Raw genomic sequence first — 22465 nt, 5'->3', positions numbered from 1 at the left:
GCCTGTAGGTGAGCCAATCAGCTTAATTGGAGATTCAAAGTCGTTAGTGGCAGTCAAACAAAGGCAGTTTCCGGGTGTTCATATGACTGACTTGAGAATCCCAAGTGAAGTGTTCGTATATATATATAGGAGTAATTATTTTCAAACACCCTTACGGCCTTACTTACTTGAAAATCCAAATATTTGGGTTCAACAATAATAAACTTGGCGCCCCTACGCAATCATAATCTTTGATCCCTTAAATAAAATTAATATATAAAACTTAAAATAAAGCAGCACTAAAATTTAGCTCAAATAACAGCACAAGTAGCCCAAATAACAAGAAGATTAGGCATAACAATAACAATTGAACAAAATATTCAACAAATAACCTATTCAAAAACAAAAAATAAAAATCCCTAATCATTTATATCTGTAACTCGTTCAACTCATTTCATATAAATAGTCTCTAATTTCATTTTTCCTAAAAATTTATATCAAGAAAAATATTGTGAGTCGTGAAGTCTCCTTGCAGCACTTGAAGCTTTGCTCTCCTCAGCTTTGCAATCAGAGCAGATCTACTCTCCTCAACAATGGCTTGCCCTCGCCTGTAAGTATCATCCGTCTCTCTCTCTCTCTCTTCATTTTTCAATTATGTATTATCATTTTAAATTTAATTACTTTCATCTCAGCCGTTCGCATTATCTCCCATCAGTTCCATTTTGCCTTTTCATTTTGTTAGTAGAAGGAAATTGTAAGATTTCATGTATTTGCATTTTAATTATTTATTGTGATGTCAATATATTCAAGTTATTTTTTGATTAAATTTTGTAAAATTTAAGAAACTTAAATTTTACAAAATTTAATCAAAAGATAACTTGATTATCCTAAAAAAATTCTTAAGCTCGTCGCTGGTGGCCGTGGTGCCATCAATTGGTAGGATTATTAAGATTCTAACCAAAATTATTGCGGGATATAATTGAAAAGGAGAGTTTATAAACATAGGATACTTATAGGACAGGAAAGCCATATGGGAAAGTCCGGACATCTTTATAAAAGATGATTTTACACTCAAAAACGAAGTTACAACTTGCAAGGCTTGACCATTCCACTTCCTAGAAACATAGCAGCTATCTGGCCAATCATAAGAAGGCATGGAAAAGCCTCCACATTCTTTCCATACGAGTAGACAGCAAAAAGACAGATCACTAATAAAGAGCACTTCTCAGGCAGTTATATGAATCCTCAATCATAGAGTCCTCAATCCTCAATAGTTACCAATATTATCTCATACCCGTTTCCATTCCCTCCATAAAACTTACTAGCCAGCCACAGTATGCAACTTTGAACAGAACCAACAGTGGCACTCCCAGCAAAGGAAGAACTAGTCAGCCCCGTCTACTGTAAATAAGATCTAGTACCCAACCATACCAAGATAAAGCATTTAAAAACTCCAAGTCCAACCTTCAACTTACTACGAAAGTGTGCTCTTGTTGTCCCATGGTCAAGCTCAGAGAGCATTTGAAGCTGCCAAGGATATTCATAATCTTGCTGGTATCGCGACTATTTTGTTAGACCATCCTTATCACTTGGATTCACTGATAACGATGGTGGAATATTTCAAGTTTGTGGGTGAACATCAAATGTCAGCAGATGCTATAGCAAAGAGTTTATATGACTTGCAGGGTATTTGCCAATTAAAATTCAGACATGAAACCAACAAACAGCTATTCTTAGCACTTTTCACTCACATGAGAAACATGGATAGACATGGCTGTCATCGGTCTGCTCTGGAAGTTTGCAAAATGTTGCTGTCATTGGATTCGGATGATCCAATGGGTGCCATGTTCTGCATTGACGCAGAGGAGTATGCATGGCTAGAACAGTTCACTGAGGACTATAAAAATGGCAACTCCCTATCGTTGTTTCCAAATTTCTCATATGTGCTAGCTACTTGCCAGTTTTATCTTGAACAAGAGGAATCCTCGAAAGATTCTCATGTGGATAATACAAAGGCTACTTCGAACGATCTTATGAAGCAGGCTTTGATGCTTTACATAACTACCACATAGACATTATAGTCACACAACCGTGCCAAATATGACCACCCCACATAGGATCCCAATCTTGAATTGCTCAAGCTTCTAAAAAAAGAAATAAATGAGCTACTTTATCCACTTTTATCTACTTCAGAGTGCTTGTCTGAATCAACATATTAATTTATGTTGGCTTCAAATGCACAAAAACTTCAATATTTTGCTTCACCATTCATTTATAAAAATTAATCTCTCTTGTAAATTATTGTTTAAAAGGAGCTGTATAAATCTTGTTTTGCATCTCTACAACAGTACATGACAAGAAAGCTAAATCTTCTATAAATACCAGAATAGAACTGTTACAAACCTTGAAAAAAAGTAGATAATAAAGTTTACTTCTTTAGCATACGCAGAAAGATTTTGTACAATATCATACAAAGATCTATTTGGCTAAGCACAATCCATCATTTTTTTTTTCCTTGAAATAAAGAAATTACATAGGCAAGTCTTGACTCTTGACATATCAAGGCAGGAACACAGAATATAAATACTAATGCTGATAAAGAAAACTAACAGAGCTTAAAAACGAAATATCAAATCAAGTGCTTTTATCTTTTCCTCCTATTTTGGATGACCTGAACCAAGGTATCCACACAGAAGTTGTCTTCTGGTACAGCCTGTATGCCTCAGCTCTGTAATCTTGTTTCAACATCCGCTCCTCCACAAGTTTAGTCACGTAAGCTAAGCACATACTATTGATAAGTGCTCCAATAAAGGCCCATCCATGCCCCAGGTTCCATGCAAATATAACAAGTCCCCACCACCACAACTGCTCTCCAAAGTAATTCGGATGTCGTGAATAATTCCACAAGCCCTTGTCAAGGTTGGGCACCACTGGCTTTCCAAGCTCCTTTAGTTTGTTGTTTCTAGTCACAAATTCATGGAGTTGAGTGTCTGCAAAGTATGCGATAACAACACCGCACATACAGACAATGATTGCAACAAAATCCCAATTGTTCAATGGCTTATCGACTGAATGAACAACATACAATGGGAAGCATATTCCAATCAGAAACACCTGCAAAGGTTCGAACAACCCAAAAAAGAAACAGTAAAACAAAGCATCCACATATTACATGGTGGCATAGTATAAAATATGAGACTAAATTACACTTTTGACCCTTACAATTTGGGATTGTTTTCATTTTAATCCCTTAAAGTTTAAAATTTTTCATTTTGATCCATTAGGGTTTGATTCTGTTTTCAAAATGGTCATTCTGTCCATATTTCTAACTAATCTAGCTGTTAAGAGAGAGGAAAACCAAAAGAAACAACATCACTTTGTTGACACTTTATGGTCAGATAAGTGACAGAGATGAACCAAATTGAAATCAAAATTAGTGAACCAAAATAGAAAATCTCAAACTTAAGGAGCAAAAAATGAAAACAATCCAAACTTTATGGATAAAAAGTGTAATTTAGTCGAAATAATTAATAAAAATACCCCATTCAGGCAATTCATCAACCAGTTACCGAGCATTCAGATTCAGACTTAAATCTTTCTAACTTTCAAGCTCATCAACTAATGCAAATGGCTAAACACCAAATTTACCTGCTGAGAGGCGTAGACGGCGAAGAATGAAACCCACCACCAGTGTTTTCCGTACTGTCGGCTCATATCAGTGAACCTCCAGTCCTCCCTAGCGCCCCACTGCCAATTTTCACGCCTGAAGTAGTTATGTGAAAGCCTTAGACTCCACACCCAAGTCATCAACATTGTGATCCTCGACCTCCACCAGTTATAATGGCCCAAAGGGTGAGTGGCATAGTAATGAACAAGCATCAAAGGTATCACCGTCCAAAACAAGTCTATCATCTGCAATTTGCAAACAAAGAAAGCCAACAGGGTAAGGAAAAAAAAAAACAACAACAACAACAACGATGTAACGTACGTACCCAGTGGCTATTCTGGATATGGCTGATAACCCAGAAGAGTACGTTGACGTTGAGAAAGAAGAGGGCATTGGCTAATAGAAGAGGGTGGTGATAACACCACGTCCAAAGGTTAGCCAAAGAAAGCGGATCACTCTCACTTTCAGACCCACTAGTATCACTATTGTTGATGTGGTTAAGGAATGAGAGGTAGAAGAGTATGGAGGGAAGGGGAGCTAAGACTGCTGTCACAACATATTTCAGGTTACTATGGCCATGGCCACCTCCACCAAAACCCATGGTGTTTAGTGTTAGTGTAGTTAGAATTGCCTGTTGATGCTGGTAGCTATAGCCTATAGAGAGAGGCCTACTTATATAGCCATAAATTTTGTTACGCAATTATTATTGCATGCTGGCATAAGAATTCTTAAATGTATTTTCAAAACACAATTTTAGTCATTGTAAGTACGTGATGAGCGCGCTATAGCGAGTATACGATAATTATTAGTCTTTAAATAGGAACAGTGGCAGCTCTTTGTTGTCTAAACTAATGGTTGAAAATAAAAAGTTGACCCAACATGATGGATAGAAAGATTAGCATGAGTTTTCTTTCGGCTTTGGTGGCTTCGGTACCCCAGTCCCCGCAACACTCGGTCACCTAGTAGGTAGGAAGATCGCGCTGCTGGGTCCAAATAATGATTAACCATGTCTAATCCCAGCTTGTTTATCCAATGCTTTAAGAATCTTAATCATTTGATCAATCCAACCATTTCATTAGAATAACATTACCCTTTTTTCCCTACTTCAAGCCTTTTCTTTTATCCGCTTAACCTTTACTCATTAACTATTTTGTGGTTTTTATTTCAAGCTTTTTTCATTTAAGACTATAAATGAGCCGAGTTTTGTTAAGTTGTGAGTTTTTAAGCTTAATTTGACAATGAAAAAAGATGTTTAAATTTTACTTGATCTCAAACCAAACTTATAAATGATGTTTAAGCTTGAGTTTGTCAAAAAGTTTAAAACTTAAGCTAGGCTTAATTAATGAACTCAAACTCAAGATGAATATCAAGTCTTTAAGCTTGAGATCCAACACTTGTACATTATCAAGCCCATATCAAACTTATTGCCAAGCCTATTTGGATTGAACAAGTGACCCCAACTCCCAATTAATAGAGTCATAATAAAATATGAGTTTAATTGTCAAGCTCATATCAAGTTTATTATCAAAGTCATAAAAGAGTCTAGGCTCAGCTAATTTTGTATCAATTCGTAATGTTCACAAGCTTTTTTTGCTTTTCATGAACATTTTTTTTTTTTGAGCTAGGCTCATTTATTAAACAAGCTAAAAATTTAAAGCTCTCTATTTTTTATCTCAAAAAAAATTAAAACTCAAACTTAACTTATTTATAAACAAACAAACAAATATGAACAAAATAAAAATAAACAATGTATAGTTACTGTCGTCTCTTTGGGGTTTTATGCCTATTATTATCTTATATCAGTAAATATAAATTTTGAATCTTAGTAATTACTACTATACTTCTTTTGGATAGATTCTCATTTTTTTTCCCTCTCTTTCATCTTTAAAAAAATGTACTTAAAGTACTCTCTTTAAGATAGCTTTGGATTGAGCTTATTGAATAAAAGAAAATTCCTATCATATCCATTTAAAGATACAACTTTGAAACGTGATATGTATCTGCCGCTCCCTGCAAAATTTCAACATGCATGCTTCATAAGTGCCACTACAATTACTCATATAGCATGCGAGAAACAAAAAGGCACCTGTCAATTCCAGGTTGAAGGCAATGGTTAGCAATTGAACTCGGAGCCTCGTACCATCTAGACTAGATTACGACATTGACAATTGACAAATGACAATTAAACAAACAGCAATGATAAGGTGCTTCTCTAATGCCCACCCCAAATCTAACAAATCCCGCACATAAAATATAATTATGAGGTCGCTACCACCATGCTTGTGGTGTTTATAATGATGTTTGCAGCCTCCAGTGGTGTGCCTAATCATGATATATGCTCGAATCATTTCACATGGCAGTATGGCACCCACATGATATTCTATAAACTTAACCTTGCTCAGTTGCTCCTTAGCCCTTGGGCCCCCACTCTCTCCATCCAAATTTCTCTCTTCTTTCAATTTCTCTCACAGTTAAAAGAACACAAAAAGTAGTGGTGGATATTCGCCGTGTACGGGAGACCATTAAAATTGTATTTTTAGTTTAAATACGAGATTTTTATTGTAATTGTAAAATCGTATTTTGAAAACACGATTTCAACTAAAGAATGTATAACTTCAATATGTGCGACAATAACTAGCCGAAAGAAAATCTAGGTAGCTATTACTACTATTTCACTTTACGGTGCCTCGCTTGGAGTGGACTTTGGAGGGAACATGATCACTACTCACAGCACTTCATGAACTTAAACGGCACATGGTCCACAAAAGTAGGTAATTTTTTATTTTTGTATTTTAATTTCGTAGCATGCATAGGTCGGCGGATTAAACCCCCTTTTGCTTTTGGCATGCATAGTCTTGACTCCTGAGGATGAAATTGATACTAGTGGTGATTCTAGTGAATGGACCTGATCTCCCCAAAAAAAAAAAAAAAAAAATCCAAATATGGTTGCAACATAGGGGTCAGGCTTTGACATTGCGGCTATGAAACTGTTAGACTGTTAGTCCAAACTCAGATAGGGGCTTGCAGGGCCTGAATTTAAATAGGGGCCTTTTTTTACAAGTTCAGCCCAGCCAGAGCTTAAGTAATTATGAGCCCAATTAGTATTGGGCCGAATGGTGGGGTTTTGAGGGTAATCTCACCAACTCAAATTTAGATTCTCTCCATTTATTTCAAAATTGAATTAATACATTTTATAGTTTAGATTAAATATGTAAATATGTTCATGGTGACATATCATGTAAAATTCCATTCCCCTAAATAAAAACAAATGATTCATTTTAAATGACAGTAACCTTATACCATATTCCATATACTTTGAATTTGTTATCTACTATTTTTTTTTTTTTTTTTATGGGAAGACTTCAAGAGCTTTTATCAAGAATGAAAAGCTACGAGTACATCGTGGTTAAAAGCTTGTTCAATGAAATAAGGATTCTCTTCAACCCATACAGAGAAATTAGCAATGTCTAGAACATGTTTTGCTAGTAAATGAGCTGGCCTATTGCCTTGTCTACGAAAGTGGGAAAAGTCCACATGATCAAAGCCATAGGAAGTAGCCACAGAGCTATACACTAGAGCAACAACAAATGTTGGAGGAGGCGATGTATCCTTCAGAGCATTTATCAATATCTGTGAATCACCTTTAAGAGTGAAGTCCTGAATGGAGGACAAGTATTTAGCGAGTTGAAGCCCCACCTCAACAGCCTTTGCTTTAGCCTCAGTGGCACTAATCAATCTGCCTTCTGCATCCCTAATTAATACCCCCACACTAGCCATTTCTTTGCGATGCGAATACAACCTCATCCATATTAATTTTGTAACGATTAGATGTCGGGTGAATCCAGCTCGAAGCACCACTTGTCTTTGGCGTAACAGGAACTTCAAAACATGCTTGATATTCCCATAAATAGTCCAACGACCATTGAAGTAAAGCCCGATTGTTTTTCTTCCCACCCCCATGTCTACATTCCCAGAATAGATGGCCTAAGGATTCTATCACCGCCTGACACTCCTCACAGCAAGCATCTATCAGCACCTTTCTCTTCACTAAATTCTCCTTGGTAGGCAGAATATCTTTGCAAGCTCACCAAGTAAAATGGCAGACTTTATGGGGGACATTTAATCGCCATAAATATTTCCAAAACTTTCTGAGATTGCTATCATCTGACATAGCCCCTACTGCATCCCCTTAACCCATTTCAACAGCAATCTTGTAAGCACTTCGAACACTGAAGATACCATTTGCTGTTAAAGCCCAAATCTGCTTATCATCTGGCAAGTTAGTGCTTAGGGCGATTCCACATATAGCATCAACTTCATGGGGAAGGAATATCTGTCAGACTAAATCATTTTTCCATACTCCATCATCTTGGTTTATTAATTCTTCAACTTGAGCCTCCAAAGGAAGACAAGAAGGAGGAGAGATAGCTTTATGAGTTAAGGGTGTAGGGAGCCACTTATATTTCCCAATTTGGATGCTACGCCCATTGCCCACCTGCCTTCTGATACCTTGTCTCACCATTGTCTGAGCTTCCATAATGCTCCTCCAAGCGAAAGAGGGGTTACTCCCCAAACTTGCATGAGCAAAATCACAATTAGAAAACTCGATACATCAAAGAGTCTTTCCCGATTTGAAGTCTTCATCCCTGTTTAGCCAACATTGCTAAATTAAACAGCTTTAATTGTTTAAAACCCATTCCCTCACAAGCCTTAGGAGTGCACAGCTTCTCCCAACTAATCCACGTCATTTTTCGTTTATCTACTGATTTTTGAACCATAAAATTGACTCTTTTAATTTTTAAAGTAAATGATGAAATAATGTCACATATGTTTATTTTTTCAGATAACATGATGCCACTTTATTTTCATTATTCCACGTGGCATCATTTTATTAAATGAACTAAATACACATGGTAAACTTATGTGACACTTAACAAAAAATATAAACAAAATGCCTGCTAATGCAAATAAAATATAATTTTAGGAGATAAAATCCAAAACCCCCCAAATTTCAAGGTGTTTCACACTTTACCCCCCTCCCCCCCAAAAAAAAGGGAGTAGCCTTGAGATAATGAATAAGACATATGCACTGCAAGTTGTTTTGTTGAAAATCGGTGCCAAGGAAACAAAGCTTCTTTCTGTCTCAAGTTTTGTTATGTGACACTCAACGAAAAATATAAACAGAATGCTTGTGAATGCAAATAAAATATAATTGTAGGAGATAAAATCCAAAACCCCTTCTAGGTGTTTCACACTTTACCCCCCACACCCCTCCCCACCCCCAACCCCCACCCCACCACCCCAAAAAAAAAAAAAAAAAAAAAAAAGTAGCCTTGAGATAATGAATAAGACATATGCACTGCAAGTCGTTTTGTTGAAAACCAGTGCCTAAGAAACAAAGCTTCTTTCTGCCTCAAGTTTCGCTAGTGCTACAAGTCGTGAGACCAAACAGTGGTTAAGTAAAGACGTAGGCACGAAACGCAGCGGTTCAAGGTCAAGGAGGAGGAGAAGCCTTGTAGGCTGTAGCAAGTATTAGCTGTTCGAGACGCTTTCTTTCTTCTTGAAGTTGCTGAGGGCTGAGCGACTATCTATCTGGCACGCACCGCCATTCCCTCTATTTCTTCATTTTCAGGTATCACTTCTCTTCTCTTCTTTATTTATTGAAACAAAAAAAGCTAATAATTCATATCAATTAGGAAAACGAAAACGATGTCGGCTCGATATCTGAGAAAGGTTTTGGAACAACAAGAACAACAGCAACAACAACAAGAACAACAAGAAATTGACGATGATGAAGAAGAAGAAAACCATCTGAGTGGCAATCAATCTGATGATTCTGGTACTCGTCCCTCAATCAATCCCTTTGACCTACTCAACGATGACGACCAAGATGGCCCTGATCAGGTACCAGGTTGCCCCCCCTCTTTTTGTTATTTTGAGCTTTTTAAGATTCAATTTTTGTAACTTCAATAAATTACTGCTTCGTTTCATGCAAATAAATTCACAGCCCCTTTAATCCTCAATATCCTCGGACTATTCTTTAACGCCACCGTTTTGCCATCTCAAAAGACACTCACATTTAACCTGGAAATCTTATGTGTACGCTAATTGTACGAGGCACGGAGTAGAATACATTGTAATTGTGTGTGTGTGTGTGTGTGTTTTTTTTTTTTTTTTAAATTAAGCTAAGATTGGACTTGGAATCCGTTTTTCCTTACCTATGTACATGTTTATGCAAAAACTTCAATACCAATTTAGTATCTTTAATACTACAAATGTTCTTTTCTTGATTGGTAAGTTGCACACGCACCTAGCGAGGGTTCAATTCTTAAATCTTCTATCCTATTATCATGATAGGGGAAAGTGACATTTGAGCTCAAGCTTATTGGCATCAAAATCCAAATATTCCAGCACTGCGTGTGCATCTGCTGGCTTTAGTTCATAGATACCACTTTTCCACAGTGATACTTCCCTTTCAAAAATAATTGGTGGATAAAGAAAGGGCAATTATGTAGCATCTGGGTTTCATTTGCTTTGAATTTTTAATGATCATTTTGGTTGCAGGGGGATGATTCAGAGGTTGTTAATGAACCCTTGGAGGTAAATAGTACTAAGGAAGAACAATCCGCATTGGAAAATAAGGTTAATGTGGTTTCGAGTTCCAGTCAAAAGTCCAAGAAAAAGAAAAAGAAGAGAGGCAAGGAGGGTTCTCTGTCGAGTGCTGATAAAGTAGAAAAACCCTTGGATGCGATTCTAAAAACTTTATCTTTGGAAGCTAACTCTTCTGATCACCAAGGTGGCCCTGCAAAAGCCAAAGCTGCAAATGCAAAAGATGGGGGCAAGCTGGTTAAACAATGCATACTACAAGTGGATTCCAAATATTTGAATGCTGAGAATGAGCTACGAAGAATATTTGGTTCTAAGGTGGTGAAGTCGTTTGAGAAAAGTCATCAAGCTGGCAGTTCTAGACAGATACGGGGTGGACGTCGTGGGATCCTTCCTCATAGAAAGACTATTCTTGTCACTCCTTCCGACCACTGGCCTCGCTGGGATGGCTCTGTGTCCATGGAATTCCTGGAAACACGGGATGGATACCACTACTTTAGGTAAACATCATCATCATCATCTTCTTTTTTTGGTGTGTGTGTGTGTGGGGGGGGGGGGGGGGGTGTTTGCTGTGAACATCATCTTTTTATTTTATTTTTGGTGAGTTGTAAACATCATCCTTAGTTGCTTAGTTGTGATTTTATTTTTTTTCTCAGTTATTGGTATGCTGATACTCCTGCTTTGCCGATCTTTTTTAACCAATTGGAAAAATGCAAGTAGTAGTGTAGTACCATCATCTTCATACGTAGATTAAACTTACTCTCAGCTTTTGATGGACACCTAAAAGTAATTTTTGCCTTTTCCTAGTGCTTGTAATTTAACATGGTGGATGCTCAAAATTAGGGTTCAGTTGTCCCCCCTCCCCCAATTATCAAATTATTAAAGGTTAGGGTTCATTTGAGTTAGTTGTGACTAATAGTCTCATTTTCTATTTCATGTTCATATCCTTTGTTTTATTCTTTAAATTTTAATTTTAATTCGAAATTCTTCTCTTCTTCTTCATATTTTTTCCTGCAATGCATTGCTGATTTAGAGTAATGAGCAGATGTACACGATCTATATCACAATGTGTAGTAACATTTGACCCCATAGCAATTTGTTTTAATTTCTCCATGCACCCTAATTTTGCCTTTTGTTCTCATGATGTAGATATGTATATTCCTTGTCCTATGGTCAAGCTCAGAGAAAATTTGAAACTGACAAGGCTATTCATGATCTCAATGGTATTGCAAGTATTTTGTTACACCATCCTTATCACTTAGATTCACTGATAACAATGGCGGAATATTTCAAGTTTGTGGGTGAACATCAAATGTCGGCAGATGCTATAGCAAAGAGTTTATATGCCTTGGAGTGCGCGTGGGACCCAATGTTCACTCCTTTGCAGGGTAATTGCCAATTAAAATTCAGCCATGAAACCAACAAACCACTATTCTCAGCACTTTTCACTCACATGAGAAATATGGATAGACGTGGCTGTCATCGGTCTGCTCTGGAAGTTTGTAAACTGTTGCTGTCATTGGATTCGGATGATCCAATGGGTGCCATGTTCTGCATTGACTACTTATCTTTGAGGGCAGAGGAGTATGCATGGCTAGAACAGTTCTCTGAGGGCTATAAAAGTGACAACTCTCTATGGTTGTTCCCAAATTTCTCATATTCGCTTGCTGTTTGCCGGTTTTATCTTGAGAAAGAGGAATCCTCAAAAGATTCTCATATGGATAATACAAAGGCTACTTCGAATGATCTTATGAAGCAGGCTTTGATGCTTTACCCCTCTGTCTTGAAGAAACTTGTAGCAAAGGTACCTTTGAAGGATAGGGTGTGGACAGAGATACTAAAGCATGCTTTATTTCGATCAGATGAAGCAGGAATCCCATCCTTGGATCACTTGATTAATTTATATGTAGAGAGGAATTACATCATTTGGAGGCTCCCAGATCTGCAAAAATTGCTCAGAGATGCTGCAAAACAGGTTATTGAAACACAGGAAACTAATAGGAGTGATGCCAAGGATTGGGCTTGTGTGAGAAAGGAAGTATTCTCCTCTGAAAAAAATGAGTAAGTATCTAAATTTATTTGCATTGCATTTTTTTAACTACAAGTCTACTCTTTGCTATGTAATATTTTTGGTAGGCGTAGTTGTGTGCTAATTATCCATTACAGAATACTGAATAAATTCATAGGCTTGTATCAAACAAATGATCTTGCACTAGGCCTAGAGTCTAAGATAGACCTGGTTCTTATTCTCTTACATTAGTTAGGTTTGTTGTATTTGGGAATATGGTTGACATGTTTTTCTTGTTGCTAGGTATGCCCATTTATTGGTGTCAGATTTCTCTGATTCAATGCCAACTATTCCACCTGAAAACCTGCAAAATTTCATGGTTGACCCAAGGGTGAGGGAAGGTATACAGAATGAGATCCAAGATGCCAATCCACCCGGCAATGGCCATGCTCCCCGTGATGTTGCAAATCGGAATGCATTAGCTGTCTTGTTCGAGTCATTGTTACCATGGATTCATTATGGGGATGGAGATGGAGTCGATGAGGATAACCAACCTAATGGGGTTGACCAAGGCAATGAAGAATAGAGTGTCAACGGCGCCAAAAGTTTTACACACATTGTTAATGGCAAAAAGTATCTGCTTCGAAAAAGTTCAACAAATAAGTGTTTCGTAAATTGCATGATAAGGGAATTTATTGTTCTAGTCTTAAGTACTGAATTAGGGACATGGGTCAGTTGCTTGTAATTTTTACTGGCTAAGGGCGAGTTCAAAGTTCTCTTCTTTAGAAAAGTTCCCTACTCTATCCAAAAAAAAAAAAGCATTAGACATCTTCCATGTACAAAGCTATATCTAGGAAAATTGTTGCCTAGTTTACCATTCTTTTAGCAAAGTACACTCTGGAATCTAGGACCCTTTCAATGCAAAACATATTCTATTAAATTGCGATGTCTAGGGTTTTGTTTATTTTGCCGTAAAATATGTTTTTAGAAAAATGTTTAGTGTCTTATGATATCTGTTGTGATTGAAAATGTTAGTCAACTAAAAATTACATTGAAATGATAGAAAATGTTTTACACTCCCCCCAACGATCTGGACTTACATTAAAATAATATGTGTGTGAATATATATATATATATATATGTTCCTTGGGAGGAGATGACCTCATCAAGTTGTAGATAATTTCTTTTATTTTTCTATTTTAATAAGGTGCTGGCTTTTCGGATCACCTGTGTGTGTGTGGTTTGGAGAAACTTTGTGCACAAACATAGTACCAAGATCATCTTTTGCAAAAAGATTTGAGGAAACACTGGAAAAAAAAAAAAAAAAAAAAGTGCCAAGATCATCTTTTGCAAAAAGATTTAGAATCCCTATGGATCTTTCCACTTTTGCACTCTTAGTTGACAAACTTTTGCTAATATCAATTTGGCTCAAATGATGTACCGTTGGAAATTCTACAACATTAATTTTTTGATGGCGCCAAGTGTAGCGACCCAAACTAGCTTTGATCAAAGTTTCTTGTTCTTGTATTTTCATGAGTTTGAGCAGCTCGCTTAGAGTTCCGTGCTCAAAACTTGCCAAATGGAAGTTTTTCATTGATCTTTTTTCATTGATCTTTCCAATGATTCTTGGTTTGTGCCAATCTAATGATATTTGATCTTGATTGACCGCAATTAAATTTAGAGTCAAACTTCCTTAAAAAAATTTTGCTAAAAGTTTGAGCAATTTTCCATTGATTTTGCGACATCTCACACGTTTCAAATATGATTGCAAATCATAAATTACCAATTTGAAGGTTTTTTGGTATTATTTAAGATAAAAACAAATTTGTTTTATTCGAACAATACGATTTCTATTGATAGAATTTGACATTTCAATGCTTCATCAAGAAATGGACGTGTTTGGACCTCAATTAAGCCTGATCAAAGTTGATGAGATTTGGTCAGAGTTGGTTTATAGGATTTGCCGTTTGGCCATGATACTATTTCTATTCCTCTATCCAATTGCAGCAAATGTATTTTATTACTCTCAATTTTAAATACCTTGAGTACTAATTTGATTTTTTCAAAAGTGTTTTTAGATGTTTCAATTTATAGGAAATAATTTTGAAAATTTTTAAGAAGTCAAAATGGGATAATGACAACCTACTCAACTCATTTTGTAATAAATTGATAATGTAGGGTCAGTTTTTGTTGCCCAAGCCCAAAGGATATGGGTTAAAGGCCCAACGAACTCAGAACAATGAATTTGTAGAGAGTGGATCGAAGGTTTAGGCGCTCGCCGGCGTGCATGAGGCATGAACTACTTTCCTTTTATTTGAAAAATACTAAGAACAGTTTACAACTAGGGGATACTCCTCGGCCAGCCGAGGAGGTTTTTTCTTCCCCTTTTTTTCTTTTTTTCATTTCACTCCCCACCTTCTACACTTTGTTCCCCTTTCTTATATATCCCTCTCTTCCTCCTCCTGTTGATCATCTATTGGCCTCCCTCCTGACCGTCCGTCCCATCAGAAGCCATATCCATGCTCCAGTGGTTCGCCCTAATCGATGTTGCTCTGTCAAGGGGTTACATCCCCATTAATACGGCCAGAAGGGTTAGGTGAGCGTATTCAATGCCGAGGTGACAGTTTGCCCAGAGCTTGCCCTTCTCTGTACCGAGGTCTCGGACGACCGAGGATAGGGTCATCCTCGGACCCATCATGCGTCCTCGGCGTGGGCCATTTGGGCCTGGGTTGAAGTGGGCCAAGGCTACCCGATTTTCTGGCCCCACAGATAAGATTTTAGATATTACTGTACATAATAAAGTAATTCTAAAAATTATAGATGTATTTTTTCTTTTTCTTTTTCTTTTGATAAGTAAAAATTATAGATGTCTTAAACCAAATTGGATGAGCCTATTGATGCAAAATTATCAAATATAAATGGAAAAACACTTGGGAGACAAAAACATGTCACTTGTGGGATTTGTGTTTCCTTGAAGCTTTCAAATAATTGCATTCCATAGCTGGCACAAGACTATCGTTACTATTATTTTCCAACCTTTCCATTTTTATTTATTTTAGCTGAATTCCAACATTTCCATTTGCTTGTAGAGAGTTACTCTCATGACCTAATCAAGGAAGTCAATACCGTACCGGAGGCTGTACCGGTTTGGCCAAGGGTACGATATATTTCGGATACCGGTCAATACCGGTGTACCGTTTCGGGATTACTGCTAATATATATATATATATATATATATGTATGTATATAAAATTTTAAAATGATAAATTTATGTCACTCATCTAATCAATAACAACAATAATAATATATACACTTTAAAGAAACCAACAAGTTCATCCAAAAAAAAAAAAATAAAGAAGCCAACACCGTAAATATATTTTAGTGTGTACCACTGTAGTTATATAATATATATATATATATATATTTATATCCTTCTACGTGACTGTGGGTGGATTACTACTGGAGTGGCACCTTAAAAACAAGTCCCATCAATTTATTTAACATTAATAATAATAATAATAATAATATATACATCAGTACATGTGCCTCATACCTTGGTAATGAAAGAAAAAGAAAGTACCGGGGCAAACAAAAAGTTAAGAGCATAGGCCACGTGGTTGGTGGAAATGAATTGATACTAAAGACAAGTTTGAAAAATATTCAACACTTTTGAGTGTTTCATAGTTCCACCAAACCATCTGACATTATTGACTATTAAATAAGAAAATTTGAAAGACACAAAGCTGAAAGCTCATTACCAGTGAAGAAGCCGAAGACGCAGGAAAAAAAGAAGAAGAAGAAGAAGAAGAATAAAGAAGTTGCAGTAGTAGCTACAGTAAAGAGAATGGGATCTAAATTAGAAAAGGGTATAGAAGGGAAAAAAATGAAAGATTTGGAGCACAGAGCTCGGTCATTAGGCACCAAGTCAGTGAGTCAGACCCATTTTTTTCATCTTCTTCTTCCTTTTCTTTTTCTTTTTCCTTCTTGTTTGTACCGGTTCGAAACATCTTTACCGGTCGAAACAGCCGAATTTCGCTGGTACGACCGGTACGAGGCCGGTACAGCCGGTATTTTTTCCGGTACGAAATGAGTGGTGTACTTGTACCGGTGCACTGGCCGGTGCGGTATATACCGGCCGTACCGGCCGGTACGGTACGAAATTAACCTCCTTGGACCTAACACCTTCTCGATTAAGTATGCATCCAAATTAATAAATCTTTCATGGAAGAGATTAATGATTAATAATAAATAAGCCAACATTCACCAAAGATGATAATGACATAGAAATTATGCTCATCAAAGAATTATTACATGTCTTAAATCAACATTGACATAATTTATTTTTTTTTTTTTTGAGAAAGAACATTGACAAAAAGTTCTTTCTTAATTTTTTTTTTTTTTTAAAATGTAACCATCAACAACATTTTCACAATAAATCTTAGATACTAAATTGTTACAAGTTTTTAATTTAAATCTACCACTAGAATTACTTTGTTGCTCACTAATAACAACAAATAACAACCTATCCCTTATAATTTTTTTATTTTTTTTTATAGAGTTTCAACCTATGAGGTACGTTTTCTGATAATTGTACTATTTCTCATCAAGCTTATTACTTAGAATTTATTGTAAAAATGCTATAAAAATGTTCTGAAGATAACATTTCTTTCAAAAAAAATTAAAAAAACACTGACATAAAATTTTGTGTAGCCTAGGAGGGTCAAAAGAGGGCAACCCAGGCCTATCAGAAATCTCCTCCACCTCCTCTCCATACCTGTTAGATTTCATCAATGAGAGAAAAGAAAAATATGGATAGGACAAAAAATTTAGCCTTACTTGCTAAACTGAATTGGAGAATGTATCAAGAAAAGGATGCCTTGTGGGCTCAAGTCATCTTGAAGAAATATTGCTCCCCATCAAGAGTGAGAGCAAGGGATCCTGATGCTCTCCCTTCTTCCCTAACTGGAAGGCCATTAAAGCGAGATTCACTATTTTTTCTAGTGGAATCTGTTGATGTGTAGGGACTGGAGCAAGGACTAAAGTTTGGCTAAATAGGTGGCTAAAGGGAGAATCTCTAAGAGAAATGATTTAGGGGCCTCTAAGCCTAAGGGATAATTCTCTTACTGTTGAAGAGTTAAGAGATGTGGGTGGCTGGAAATGGGATTTAATATCCTTTGATTTGCCAGATTCTATTAAGAATAAAATTAAACCTCTTCCTTTGCAGGAATTTGGCCATAGAGAGGATTCTCTTATATGAAAATATACTAGAGATGGAGAGTTCTACATAAATTCAGCCTACTTACCAAGCATTGAGAATGAGCCCACTGGAGTCCCTTTTATGGTGCAATGGATATGGAAAATTGATATATTGCCCAAAATTATTATGTTTCTTTGGTTATGTTTCCACAATGGTGTTCTTGTTTAGAGTATTCTAGCAGCAAGGGGTATAAATTGTGATGGTAAGTGTCCAATCTGCAGGTCCCATGATGAATCCATTATTCATCTTCTCCGTGATTGCGAGTTAACTCGCAAATATTGGAGAAGTATTGAGGTCCCTCCAGAATGTGTTAACACTTTCACTGGTAGTTTAGAGGGTTGGTTGCACTCAAATACTGTGAATTCTATTTTACATAGATCTAGTATTCCATGGAGCACGGTCTTTCTATTCACTATTTGGGCTGTTTGGAAAAATAGAAACTAGATTGTAATACCTGTTGGTTTGGAATAAGCCAAGAGAGGTGTGGTTCAAACTTAATTCAGATGGTGCATCATTTGAAAACCCGGGTAAGGCAGGGGGTGGAAGGATCATTAGAGATAGTCAAGGAGCATAGGTTAAGGGCTATGCAAGATCAATTGGCTTTACCTCAAGCATCATGGTTGAACTATGGGCTTTGAGAGATGGGTTGAGACTTGCGGGTCACCTTGGAATTCAGCAACTGGAAGTAGAACTAGACGCTATGGTGATTGTTGGGCTGCTAAACTTGAAAAAGAATCCTAACTTAGCTTATGCTCCTCTGTTATTTGATTGCAGATACCTCCTAGACAAGCTTCCTCAAGTACGGGTGGTTCACGTGCTTAGAGAAGCCAATAAATGTGCGGGTTGGTTGGCATGATGGGGTTGTTCTATGCAGGAAGACTATGCTGTTTTTGATTTTCCTTTTACTGCTGAACTAGAAACCTTCTTAGCTAAGGACATTAATGGTTTGTACTATTGTAGGCTTGTTGCTGTCAGTATGGCTTCTGTTGTTGTGTAGTTTTTCCTTTTGTGTTTCAATAATATTTCCCTTTTACCAAAAAAATAAAAAGAAATATAAAATTTTCAACAGTGTTAAAAGCTCTGATTCTTTATGTAATAATTTACTATTATTATTTTCATAAAATTGAATAATTATATAATAAACTCCATAATTTGATATTATTTTAAAGTTAAGGTTGAACAAATTTTAGATGCAAAAATGTTTACCATATAGTATAAAATTATTAAAATTTTATTATTTTATGAGTTTTAAAAAATAAATCAACACATGGTATCTAATTACTAAAAATCATTACATAAGGAATATAAATGGAATTTTAGCTGTGAAAAGATAACAAGACTTATTCATATATTTCAAAACTAACTAACAAATAAACACAATATAATGGTTATGATATACTTTTATGGATCTTCCAACATTAAAATCCCGGTTAGCATTCACATAAGGGACATTTTATTGTCCATATTAGTCTTAAGTATTCACATGAGTGCTTCGTACATGTTACAAATTATATAAGATCGATGTGCGTGTTGTGATTGTGTACAATATGTGTATCACTGTATCTACGGGCGTTTGCGGACGTATAGAGACATATGTATGTTAGTTATAAATTTTATCTTCCCTAAATCTAAATTTAGCTTTGCTGCTAATTACAATTGATTGGAGATCATGTGTCATAAACATAACAAGTGAATAAATGTATCCTCGCTAAAGGGTTGATAAATCACTACTACCTTCCATATTATATTATTATCTATCAATTTGAAAATTTCTCAATAAGATAGTGACCTTGTCCTTGGGATTAATCTTGAAAATAAGAAAGCTTATATTCATGTTACAATTGATTTAAGGCTGCATTTTATGATGCGAAGGTTATTACTTGTTAGTTTAAAACCTTCTAATTGTCTCTCTTAAAGTTACTCTTTTATTTATCACAAAAATTAATTTATTAATTTTCATTTTTATGTGTGTGTTTATTGTTTATTTTTAAGTAGATAGTTGGTACTTGAGAGAGGAAGAGAAATTAGAATCTTGAATGTCTTTGTTAAAAACATCAAAAGATATCAATAAATTAAATTATAAAGCTCTTAGCATTTTTGTATGCATTTTAAACAATGAATAAATGTGAAAATATATAAAAATTTAGGCTTCACGGTGTCAAAATGAGGTTGTTGTAAGTTGTAACAATAAACTTATAAAGTGAATTTTTTTTTTTTTTTGAGAAACAACTTTTAAAGTGAAATAGTTATTGAATTTAAAGTTGCATTGAATTTGGTAAGTAAGAGATTAATTTGTCACACCTTAACAAGAATGTGGATGTGGACATATTTCCCCTCATATATATATATATATTTTATCATCAACCATAAGAAATTTCATTAGTTGACCCGCGTAATTCTTGAATAGTTGAACGTCTTCATAAAAAGAATCTGGAAAACAATAAAGTCCATTATTGAACCATTCCTTTTGTCCTTTTTAATTATTCTTTCTGACAAATAATGCATAAGTAGACATTCGGGTATTTTTTTATTATTTTTTTTAATAAAAACAAAGAAAGGAGATAAACTTTTACAAAATTTGGTCAAGCGCACATAGAAAGTTGAATCAAGTCTAAAGAAAAAACAAAACACTGTGAGGAGGGCACATGGGACGAAGCGTATAAATTAAATCTAATGCCATAATAATTGCGGTCCACTAAATTGCAAATAAGTAGCAACAAGTTGCATAACTTGATTAGGTCCAATTTAGGGCCCAAGTGTCACTCTCTACTATCAAGTTCAAGTGGCAATTACAATTTCTTCAAAAAACAAAAGAAAAAGAAAAGAAAAAGGAGAGTAGTTCGAGTTGGCAATGACATATTATTGGTATCCATGTCCCTCGCCCGTGACGCGTGCTTCACAAGATGAACAATGCTATCTTACCTAACTCCCATCACTCACTCCTTATCTCCGCTTGCATTTGCATATTTCATAACCGATAAAGCTTGTGGCCCACGTATTTTTGCATTGAACACCGTACGTTGCAGATACATATTTAAAGAGTCCTTTTAGTGCAAAAAAATAAAAAAAATAAAATTGCTGTAGGAAAAGTCACAATTTGCCTATATGGCAAGTTGTGATTGATGAAAAATAGTGATGAAACACTTTTTCACCAACTACGACTCACTACATGAGCGAGTCGTTACATTTTTTTGTGACACAAGACTTTTTCGTATTTAAAACATATTGAACATAATAGACATGTGTTTCTTTTAAACACATGTCCATATCATACTATATTCAATGCAAAAATGCATTAGACACTATCGATGTCCTCTCATAATTTATGTTTCACATATTCATGTGTACTGCAGGAATATGATGCTTAAGGCTGTGTTTGTTTCGTGTAAAACGTTTTCCGGAAAATACATATTTTCCGAAAATGCTATTTTCTGGAAAAGGAAAATATTTTTAAGTGTTTGGTTGAATTATGAAAATTGTTGTGGAAAATATTTTTATGCGTTTGGTTCTATTAGGAAAATGCTATTTTCCGGCAGCAAATTCCGGTAACAACACAACCAAACTTCGGCAGCAGCAACAACAACAACAACAATAATCAGTTCATTAAAAAAAAAAAACAACAACAACAATCAAATTAAAAAAACAACAACAACAACAATCAAATTAAAAAAAAAAAAATCTAAGAGATCGAGGAAGAGAGAGCGTGGAGGCGATGGGTGTGATGGCGCGATCGCGATGGGCTCTGGGCTTGGAGGCGATGGCGCGATCGAGGAGACGACGCGATCGAGGAGACGACGACGTGCGATGGCGCGATCGAGGAGGCGATGGTGCGATCGACTGGTCGACGACGTGCGATGGCGAGATCGAGGAGGCGATGGCGCGATCGACTGGTCGACGATGTGCGATGGCACGATCGAGGAGACGACGAGGTGCAATGGCGCGACTCGTGGGTCTCGCCGACGCGGTGCGACTGGTGGGTTCGTGGTTCGAAGGTCGTCGGCGATGGGCTCTGGGCTTGGAGCGCCGGTTCGTGCTCTCTCTGGGTCGAAGCTGCTGGGTCTCTCTTCGTGCTCCTTTCTCTCTTTTCTGGAAAATTTGATTTGAAGTGAAAATAAGGCCGGAAATCAATTTCACCCGTTTTTGGCCTTATTTTCGGTCAACCGGAAATGGTTTTCAGTTTGACCAAATTTTCCGAAACAGCCAAACACCCAATTTTCTGAAAAATAATTTTCAAAAACCGTTTGAAGCCAAAACAAACGGGTCCTTAATTGCTTTTGCTTACATATATTTATATTCCAGGACAGTGATTAACTTTTTGTCGTTTCTGATTTGATGTTCTTTTTACGTTTGAACTTTGATACTATGGGCATGTCTTGTTTACGAAACACACCTCCCCAACTTCTTCTACTTTTTAGTTGAACGAGGTCTTCCCCTTTTACCCAAAAAAAAGACAAAAGAAATTTCCATTTCAACTATTCGCACCCACTTGTAGCACTTTTTTAATTCGAGTCCAAGTTAGATTCTTGGAGAATGCGTATTTTTTCTGTACCCTAGGTCCGCCGCTCGTATAATTTCAAAAAAAATTTAAATTACAATAAAACTTACCGACATCGATGATATTTATTTACACAATTTTTATCATAATTTATTATATGACAAATTTTAAATAGTAAAAGTGAAAATCATACCCATTCATTACTTTGTTTTACATTATTTATAACGTCACATGACAACTTGTAATAAAAATTGTGGACTTTATTGTGATTCTAAATACTTACTTCTGATTTCTATCCAATAATATTAGTGCCACACATTTTGTTATAATTGTACTGTGATTGGTTATTTGTTGATAAAGCATTAGCCTCAAGCGAAATTAAATGAATGTGGTTCGTTAAATATTGAGTACGTCACACTCGTAGTAGTAGTGGTTTTCGATATTTCGCTATTT

The 22465-nt window shown here is 36.1% G+C and overlaps 2 protein-coding genes across 2 annotated transcripts; one reads left to right on the top strand and one right to left on the bottom strand.

Moving 5' to 3' along the window:
• Positions 1-2383: 2383 nt before the first annotated feature.
• LOC112038314 (uncharacterized protein C594.04c) lies at positions 2384-4411 on the bottom strand. The gene is made up of 3 exons (XM_024071115.2): positions 3972-4411; positions 3628-3891; positions 2384-3093 (listed from the first exon to the last, which is right to left on the bottom strand). The coding sequence occupies exons 1-3, from the start codon at positions 4245-4247 to the stop codon at positions 2614-2616; spliced, it is 1020 nt and encodes a 339-aa protein (XP_023926883.1). The 5' UTR covers positions 4248-4411; the 3' UTR covers positions 2384-2613.
• Positions 4412-9072: 4661 nt separating this feature from the next.
• On the top strand, positions 9073-13200 carry LOC112038320 (uncharacterized). Its single transcript, XM_024071122.2, has 5 exons — positions 9073-9278; positions 9343-9550; positions 10211-10752; positions 11402-12313; positions 12564-13200. The coding sequence occupies exons 2-5, from the start codon at positions 9356-9358 to the stop codon at positions 12844-12846; spliced, it is 1932 nt and encodes a 643-aa protein (XP_023926890.1). The 5' UTR covers positions 9073-9278; positions 9343-9355; the 3' UTR covers positions 12847-13200.
• The last annotated feature ends 9265 nt before the right edge of the window (positions 13201-22465 follow it).

This window comes from Quercus suber, unplaced genomic scaffold (assembly GCF_002906115.3).
Source record: "Quercus suber isolate HL8 unplaced genomic scaffold, Cork oak 2.0 scaffold_810, whole genome shotgun sequence".
Lineage (NCBI taxonomy): Eukaryota > Viridiplantae > Streptophyta > Magnoliopsida > Fagales > Fagaceae > Quercus > Quercus suber.
Note: the sequence above shows the minus strand (reverse complement) of the source record. Positions and strands in the feature narration are given on the sequence as shown.